This window comes from Atta colombica, unplaced genomic scaffold (genome assembly GCF_001594045.1).
Source record: "Atta colombica isolate Treedump-2 unplaced genomic scaffold, Acol1.0 scaffold164, whole genome shotgun sequence".
Classification (NCBI taxonomy): Eukaryota; Metazoa; Arthropoda; class Insecta; order Hymenoptera; family Formicidae; genus Atta; species Atta colombica.
The window spans coordinates 1,049,614-1,059,638 of NW_017259255.1; the positions used below are offsets into that span (position 1 = coordinate 1,049,614).

At 28.4% G+C, this 10,025-nt stretch overlaps 1 protein-coding gene across 7 annotated transcripts in view; it reads left to right on the plus strand.

The window, feature by feature from the left end:
• LOC108686103 (KH domain-containing protein akap-1) overlaps positions 1-8,703 on the plus strand; it is a 9,542-nt gene extending 839 nt beyond the window's left edge. For 2 of the 7 annotated variants that reach the window (XM_018191199.1, XM_018191197.1), the window contains exons 2-6: positions 6,415-7,212; positions 7,387-7,902; positions 7,965-8,180; positions 8,284-8,414; positions 8,513-8,703. In XM_018191199.1, the coding sequence (XP_018046688.1) occupies positions 6,459-7,212; positions 7,387-7,902; positions 7,965-8,180; positions 8,284-8,414; positions 8,513-8,611 (1,716 nt within the window). In that variant the 5' untranslated portion in view covers positions 6,415-6,458 and the 3' untranslated portion in view covers positions 8,612-8,703. Of the gene's footprint in view, positions 1-3,436; positions 3,824-6,386; positions 7,213-7,386; positions 7,903-7,964; positions 8,181-8,283; positions 8,415-8,512 lie in introns of those variants that run through there. The other 5 variants (XM_018191194.1, XM_018191195.1, XM_018191193.1 and 2 more) reach the window with 5 other exon arrangements.
• The last annotated feature ends 1,322 nt before the right edge of the window (positions 8,704-10,025 follow it).

The following is a 10,025-nucleotide window of genomic DNA, read 5'->3' on the forward strand; positions in this document are numbered from 1 at the left end:
TTTATTTTAGATTTTAATTAATTTTTTATTGATTACTTTCTAATTCTATTATTATTTACTTAATATTGTTAAACATTATTATTCCACTGACAAAAATTATAATTAACAAATCGATAAAAATACATAAGAATATAAAAATTATTAGAAAAAAATTTGTGCGTTATTAAAGAAAAGTATAGAATCTATTTCTTTATAAATTGTTTGTATTGTTTCCTTGTAATATTGTTTCTAATATTGTGTCTTGTTTTCCTTGTGTATTATTTATATTATTGTATTAGTTATTTTTTATAAAAATCTATTTAATTCAATTATTTTGTATTTCCATAAATGTTTATAGAAATACTCCACCAATTGAAAACTTTCTTCGAAAAAGAATTGACTTCTTATTTTTTCGTAGTATGTTAGGAAAATTCGTTGAATCGTTTTTTTTCGAAGAATTCTGAACTAGTTCTTAATTATTAGATAGTACAATACAAGAATACAATAGTAGAATATGTTAGAATGAAAGAAACTGTACCTGTCTTACAATAATTTAACTGCAATAACATTAACTTAACTGCATCAGTTCAGAACTTAGTGTAGAAAAAGAATAATGACAAATAATTGTTTAAGATTCTATTATTGTGCATTTTATAATTTAAATTATATATTAATATATATTTAAAGCATCTTTTACTTAGTAATTACTTAGTACTTTTATTTAGTAATCAGATCTGGAAACCTGCATTCGTTATTGAATAAAAATAAACTTCCAAAATTTACTTATTAGTCTTATCTAAATGCATTTTTTCGCTTCTGCAAAAATATCTATCCATTTTGTTCTTTTATAACTATATTTTTTTATTTTCCCTTTTATTATGTGATCATTCTTAAAAATTAATATAAATAAATAAATAAAAATAATTTAAATATGGATTGTTTAGTTTAAAGTATTTTTTTTATTTACATTAATTTTTTTGCGTTAATTTTAATGTTATAATAATCTCAAATTCCAAAATTAATAAATAAATAAAACAAATATTTTAAACAATCCGTTAAAAATATTTAAAGTATTTTTTTATTTATTTGCGTTAATTTTCAAGAATAACTATAAAATAAAAAGGAAAATAAAAAAAATTAGAAAAGGATAAAATGCATAAATATTTTTGCAGAAGCCATAAAAAATTGCATATAAAGAAATATTTAAAAATATTATTAATTTTTTTCAACTACTACACACGCGTAATGAAATTTCATTTATTGTGAATGACTTATATATATATTGAGTTATCCGAAAAGTTCGTGCCGATTTTGAAAGAAAATTGAAACACAGAAGATTTAAATTATACAATAGTATACATTTATTAAATTTAAATCTTTTGCGGCACGAACTTTCCGGATAACCCAATATATATTCAAAATTTTCAATTTATATGCTATCAAATTTATTCACTATATTTTATTTACTAAAATTTATATTTTTTTTGGCGAATTTGTTTCTTTTTAATTTCATAATTAATTTACAAATTGAAATTGACAATCTATTTATTAAAATTGTTTTAAACTTTATTTATCTCTCTATTAATACGAAACTAATACAAGATATTTGTACTTTCAATCTAATGTTTTCAATCTAATGTTTACGTATTATTTTCGTATTATTTTCATTTAAACTGAATGATGAGACTTATTTAAATATGAATTTGTTTAATTTAACATGTTTGTGCATGAAAATAAAAAATTACGTGTATATATACACACACACACACACACACACGCGCGCGCGCGCGCGCGCGCGACGCACGCACGCACGCACGCATATCTTCAGTGCAACAAATAATTATTACTTAAAAAATAAGAAAGATTATTTCTGAGTAATTTTTTGTGACTATTACCTTCATTAATATTTATTAATTCTTTATTTAAACTTATAGAACTAATGCAAAGATGTAACATAATTTTTTAATTTAGATCATAATATGATTACGATCATTAAGAATATAGTAAGAATAAGACATTAAGAATATAATTTTTTTTAACGATAAGTTGAAGACTAAAGATTTGAGATTTATTGTAGTTTATCAAGTTACCGCAATTTCCGCTTTTCCTCTTAATGCTTTTATTAATAAGCTTTACTCGCACCGGTTTCCTTTAATCTCACGCAGCGCAGATTCAACATTCCGAGAGCACATTGAACCAGTATGCGTTGTTTGACCTATAACGCTAGCCTGTTCTGAGATGATAATATCCAATTTTTTAAATTCAAAAACAGCATATATCATCAATGCTCAAAAAAACAGATAAGTAGATCTTAAATGATAACATAATATTCGACATGGAAAACGATTCTTTTTTTTAAAACAACAAGATTATATAAGAACTATCAATTAAAAACCTATTAAAATATGATCACTGTGAAACTGTTCTTAACATTTTTTAAATAATTGTGTTAAAAAAAATTACTGTTTCCTCTCTATAATAAAGTTTTTCAATTATTATAATAGCTTTAAAATTAAAAAAATACATAAAAAGAACATATTTTCTATTTGATTATGTAACACAATGCAGTGCGATGTAATGCAATGTGATGCAATGCAATGCAATTTTTCTATGTACCAGTTTCAATTCATTTTATATTGAACGATTCTACATGTATAATTTCAATTTTTTATTTTTTCCTTTTTTCTTCGCACTATAAATGCTGTAGCATTACATTTCATCTATTATGTTTCATCTATTCTATGTTGATCTTTTTATTTTCAAAAGTAATTATGATTTGAGCTGTTTTCGCCACTTTTTTAAAATTTAAATCAATAGTACATAATTTCAATTTTAAACATTTTGCTCCTATATAATATATCTACTCTTCCTCTTCTAATACTCTTCACACATCTTCTTTCCTCTTCTTAACATTCTCAAGAAACTTTTGACTCGATATCTTATATGCCAAACTATTCAAAATTTCGGCTTATTTCAAAAGTTTTTTACTTTTATTTTTATCCGTCAGTTTGATTGCGATTTACAACTGAATTGTATCTTGTAATTGAATTATATTGAAATTTCGATAAGTTTTTAATATTATACATTGATATTATCTGAAATTTGACAAAAGATTAGTAATTTCTTATCAAAATCAGTTTAATCTTTCTGTTTCGGATGGATATTATCGTGAAAGTACTACAGATTGCAGTTGTATATAGAATAGTTCTCTCTATTTGCGGATTTGTTCATACATATATTTTTTTCATCGATTGCATTAATTAGTAGAATCAAGCATTTGGTCAAATTTTAAAAACGTGATTATACATATACCATTTTGAACATTCGTATGAGAATTTTATGTGCTGATTTAAACATATAATATAATTTTTTATTTGTTCTGTTGACCTGAAAATCATACCAGTCGGTTCTTGCATATCGCTTGAGATAACAATAAAATCGTTAGAATATTTTTCAGAAGTTACTCGTATTATTTTTGCGTGGTCCTATATATCATCGAAGATCTTGCTCTCTCTCTCTCTTACGGTGTGAATGCCATCTTACATGATCGTGCCTGCATAATCAGCGAACAGTTCCAGTCCAACTTCATATATAACTGGCGTATGTTGAAAATCGTGTGTTGAAAATCTGCGAGTCGTAATACAACTCCAGTTGGCATCGACAGTATTTACGTAATCAATCTTCCGATTAATTTCGATGCGTGTTGCCTCAGGCTCATTTTAGGACATTGCGTAGTATTACTACCTACATACCCTTGGCGATTATAATGAAATATTTCGTATGAGAAGAAATTCTATTCGCGACCAGCTGGAAATGTTTGATCTTGGATCGATCATACGTTAATGTAAGTAAACAGCATGAAATACTTTAATATCACATTTTTAATTATCACAGTTTGGAACTTTGAATTTCTAGATTTTTATGATTTTATTTCATTATATACTGTGAGATAACATAACGATGACAAAACAAGTTTCGCTTTGTTGCTTTGATGATATAATGCGAGATTTTAATGATTACCTCGCTTGCTGGATATCATGAAATATTTTGATCGTTGTTTTGCGTTGTTTTTACCACTAAATAATAAAAATAAAGAATATATTTAACTCTTATATATAATTTTTTAATTTGTATATGATATCGATAGATTGAAAAACTATTTTTTAAATAAAAAAAATATTTAAATAATCTATATGTTATATTTAAATATTTTTTTAGATGACTTTCTACGAATGTAGCGTTTATTGTATACATTATCAGACCTGAAGATATCTTGAAGCAATGTTGTAGACGGGCCGGATTTCAGACGCTTGCGCATCCAATATAGCTTCAAAAACGTACCAGTTACTAGTAAACAGGAGATCATTAGTCGCCTAAGTAACATTTTTTCAAAAATGTTGAAAATTTTAATATATTTTACACATTTTACATATGTATACATATATAGAAATATATTTATATATATGTATACATATGTAATATAAAAATTTTCAACATTTTCCTAAGCGACTAATGATCTCTTATTTACTACCATGACCAATAAAGCTACATTGGACGCGCATGCGTTTGAAACTCGGTCTGTCTAACAACACCGTCTTGAAGTATATATAAGTGTTACTTCGTTATGTGCATATTCAAAAAGTAATCCTATATGCTGGTTTAAACACAGTTTGACAAAGATGAATAGAAATAGAATAATATATCAAAAGATATTAGAAAATTATATAAAATTTATATGATCTATAAATCTTATTTTAATGTGTATGATTAATTCTAAAGATTTATATTATAAAATTAGAATTTCTATTTTAATTTTAATGGAAATATAATATTTCATTAAAATAAGATTTATATATATATTTCGTTAAAAGTAGAATTTTCATTATGATATATTGAAAAATTAATTGCCGTGCGCGGAAGAAAATTCATGGAATTCCACGTCGACATACCGTCTCGTTTTACACAAACTTTCCGCTGATCAGCAAGTGTTTATTTAGCAGATTTTAATTCGTTATGCATAACATTAATTTTTATATAAAATACTTTATTTTTTTATATAATAAAATATAATTTTTACACTGTCGGTTAAAAGATTCCAGACACTAATATTCCGACTTCAATCCTTCGCATCGTTTGTCAGCTGAAACATCTAGTGAAAAGAGGATTTTATCTTTCAGCAAGACAATGATCCAAAGTTATACCGAAATTATTTACTGAATAAAGAAGCATCTGAAGACATTAAAATTATTTAATAACCATGCAATCTCCTAAATTGAATCCCATTGAATTAAGGGATGAAATAGATTGTGAAGTGAAGGAAACATTAACTGATATCAGGCTTACACTTATGAGACGTTGGAAACAATTTGGAAACAATTATCCCAACAAAAGTTGAAGAAACTTATAGAAAGAATGTCGCGATTGATTAAATCTGTTTTACTAGTGGAAGATCGTTTCTTTGATGAGAAGAAAGTTTAGGTTTTACAAACAGAATAACTGTATATTTGATTAATTTTTATATTAAAATAAATTAAATTTGCTTTAAGTTTATGTTACTTTTCAGTTAAATGTCACTTAATGTGGATATTGAATTGTTAATTTTGTTGTTCGGAAACTTTTAACCAGTGTGTGTGTGTGTGTGTGTGTGTGTGTGTGTGTGTGTGTGTGTGTGTGTGTGTGTGTGTGTGTGTGTGTGTATACAGGATGAAAAATTTTAAATATAATGGACCCGAATATCTCGACAGCTATGGAAAAATGTTTCAGATAAAAATTGCATTAGTTTAGCAATTGGTTTAGAGGGAACCACATTTTGGTCATGTCTTTCTTCTAGGTGAAGGCGCCAAAAAGACGCCTCCACTTTTTTAAATTTAATTGTATAATTTTTTTATACGATATGATTCCTTTAATCATTCTGCATATAAAAGTATTAAGGTGATATCAAAAAATCAATAGTTTACGAGATATTTTATATTTTATTCTGATACATATAGACAAAATATCTCGTAAATGATGATTGATTTTTTTACTACTACCTTAATACTTTTATATGTAGAATGATTAAAGGAATCATATCGTGTAAAAGAAATTATACAATTAAATTTTAAAAAGTGGAGGCAACTTTTATATATTTTTGGTGCCCCCCACCTAGAAGAAGGATAACATGATCAAAATGTGACTTCCTTTAGACCATGCAACTTTTATCTGAAACATTTTTCCATATCTTTCATTATATTTTTCGAGATATTTGCCATTACATTTGAAATTTTTCACCTTGTATGTGTGCGTGTGCGTGCACACGTGTGCGCATGCGCGCGCGCGTGCGTGCGTGTGTGTGTGTGTGTGTGTGTGTGTGTATAATTGTATGAAGTACTAATCATCGTTTAAATATTCGTTGAAATAATGTTCTAAAAAACTTGGCACCTTTTTTAATTTCAGTATTAACAACTTTTCGGTAACGGCAGCTACCGTGGACTCACACTATGAATTCTTCTATTCATGTACCACTTGTAAAGTGGACAGTTCCGGCGGTAGCGCTTGTCATCGCTCTCTTTTGGTACAAACGCCGTCGGATAGACAGAGATGAACTTCAATGGAATGACTCAGGAGGAACTACAAAATCGAACTGTGTAGAAAAAGCGATTTCAAATAATACGCAGAAGATTGACACTAACATTTATGATTCCGGTGTTCAGAAAGAGATCAATCAGGAATCTTCAATTGACTGCTGCAACATGCAAGAAGAAGAAGAAGAACAGACTCGCATCTCAAGAAAGATCAGCAAGACCATGGATATTCCGTTAAAAAATTCAGCGTTGCAATTTGCTTTTTGTAACAGCAGCCAGAATACGTATAAAGATGTTGGAACAATATGCAGTACAGAAGTAGAGTTTAATAGTAGTAATAAGTCGAATACAAGCTTGTTTGAAACGATCGCCACAAGTGCATCCTCCAAGTCTAACAAGAATGATGATGACGAAGAACCGAGAATATTTCAAAATGTTGCTAATGAGGAGCAGACTATGCATTGCGAGACAAGGTCGCTTGAACAAAACTATACGGAGGAGTATCATTATAAGAAGGATGAACAGGAATCTGAGGGACATACTATCAAAACTCAGGGACGAGAGGTTGACGAAAGGGACTCGGCCAATCATAGCCCAATTTCCGTAGTTCTGGATGGTAGTGTCACAGATGAAGCTGGGAGTGAAGGAAGCAATACAGATAGCGGAAAAGGTAAATATCGATAATCATTAATGATGAAATATTTCATTTATTTATATTGATAGAATAATATCAATTTTAAGAAAATATAGTTAATGAATTATTATTTAGAGATCTTTGAGTGAGATCTAGATGACAGCAACTTCGTCCGGCTTGAATACAATCAATTTTTATGTCCTTATACAGGTGGAAGTATTAATGGATGCAGAAAAGACAACATTGCATCAACCACGTATGATTTTTCTATACCGCAACATTTAGTGGGCAGATTGATTGGCCGTCATGGTAGCTTTTTACATAATATTCGTACAAAGGCAAACGTCGGCATATATGTCAATGATCACCCTTGCGATGGTGATCATAAGATTTGCTCGATACGAGGCAGTGTTGAGGGAATTAACGTCGCGCTTAAAATGGTAAGGCAGAAGTTTCCAGAGAAAAGGTTCCCGCAAGTAACATTAGCGGAGATCTCAACAATATCCGAGGTGAATGAAGAAGTTACATACAATGTCTTTATACAACGACCTCTGTCCCTGGTTGATGGCGTTAATAATGACATTAATATTTGTCACATTGTCAAGCCAAATTGGCTCTTTGTTCGTCTTCCGACTCATCCGTCATTTCCCCTTTTACAAAATTTAGAAGACAGCATGCAGTATTGGTATAATACAGAATCGATATCAGTTCCGGATGTATTGAACAGTAAGTGATATAAACTTAATTGATACAAAAAACAGAAGCGGGAGTAATGTATTGTTTCATAGAGGGCGATTACGTAGCTGTATATTGGATGGAGAATTGGGTTAGAGCATATATTGAATGGCCAGATCCATCAGGAGAGAGAAGCGTAGTGCGATTACTTGATTACGGTGGTTATTGGTCGGTTAGCAATTCGGAATGTAGACCATTGATATTAAATTATTTAAGTTTGCCCTTCCAAGCGATTGAAGTCTTTTTAGCAAATATTCAGCCAAAAAATGGTAATTATATGTTGATGTATAATGTATATATTTTCCACATTATGGTTTTATATCTGTCAAAATTATTTCGAATACATTATATATTATTATATTATTTATACAGGTAAATGGTCGTCAGAAGCTTACAATGTGGTACAGAATTGTTCTTCAAAGGGAGTTGCACAAGCGCAAATTGAAGGTCGCATTCAAAGCAATACTTATGCAAACATTTATTTTATCATACAAAATTACGGGGTAAGTGTTACTGTTTTAAGTTACTGTTTTAACTCTGAAAAATCTCTTTGCAGACGTTTTGGTATACAAATTAATTGAATTAATTGAATTTTTTAAAGGTAATTTCCCTTACTGAGGAATTGATAACGAATGGATTCGCTGAAAGAGTAATATGGGAGGATATGAAGCCAGAAACACTTGAATCCATATGTACATAAGAGTTGTAAAAAACTCTAAAATTTTCAGATTTCCTACCGAATTATCATACATAATCCACAGTTCTTAGTCTTATGGATTAGAATTTAGTACAATCGCGTCAAAATTGATTTTGTTTTTTGACTTCGTTCTAGTATTTCTTAATTCTTTATTGAAGTCTGTGAATATTCTGACATATATTTCCTAGTGATTGATTATATACATAAAAAAATTAATAACATAGTATATATACATATATATATCATTCTAATAATGAATAAGGCTATATTTCGCTGTACAGAAAACATACAGATATTTTTTGTCGTGTTTAAGTAGCATTTAGTACTTCCTTAACATTGCTCAGAAAAAATGCATTTTGTAAGCATAAAACTCGTTTCAAACGAGTTCTGACAAGTACAAAAGATTTAGTCCGATAACGTAAGAATCTTTTTTACAGTAAGTCTTTAAATTATATTTCTCACTCATCGTATCTTCTCTTTTTTATCTAAAACTAAACTTTTCATCGGTAAAGTTATTTGCAAAACAAATCTCAGATAATTTCATATAAACATTCAGAAAACTGCTTTCGTTATCTAAGCGCCTTAAGACTGTTTTAAAGAAGATGCAACTGTGCTTAACTCTTCTATATCCTTGTACTTTTGTATATATTGTAAAATAATTTTCCGATTGTAGAATATTTATATTTAGAAAGAGAAAAATTATAAAGATTTGCTATGATGTAGATCGTAGAGTAGAATAAATAACAATTTTGCATTTTATAAAGTAGTGTCACATGTAAATTAAAATTGTATTGAATAACTCAGACGAATTAGGAAATTCGTTTCTACGTGACTCATATTCATTTCTGATTAGAGACGATTCGAGAATCCATTGAAATAACTTAAGCTTTCCTTTTCATGTTAATTTTAGATCACCGTAGATTAAACTTGTTACTGTAAAAGTATTTATTAAATGTCACATTTCATTGAATGTCTCATGTTAATCTAATCAAGTTATTTAAAGGTTGCTAATTCATGTAGAGATTTATCTTTAAACATTATTTTTCAGTAATTTGTATTCTGCGCAACTTCATTATCGTAACATAAAATTATTTTTATACTTGCTATTTTCTTAAGATGAATGAGATTTTTGGCATTTCAAAAAGACTAAACTTAATCGAGATGTACGCATGTAATATGTATATATCTGTTTACTTAGATATCGATCATTTTTGCGCAATATGTTAACATTAATCTTTTTCAATGCAATAGAAACTAATTAATTGAATAAGAGTCTATAATGATTTGTAACTCATACATTGCGCTGTAACGTTTGGCAGTTATAAAATGTTAATCTTTAATATTGTTGATTAAACGTAATATAGAAATATTTTTCTAGGAATATATATACATATATATATATATATATATATATATA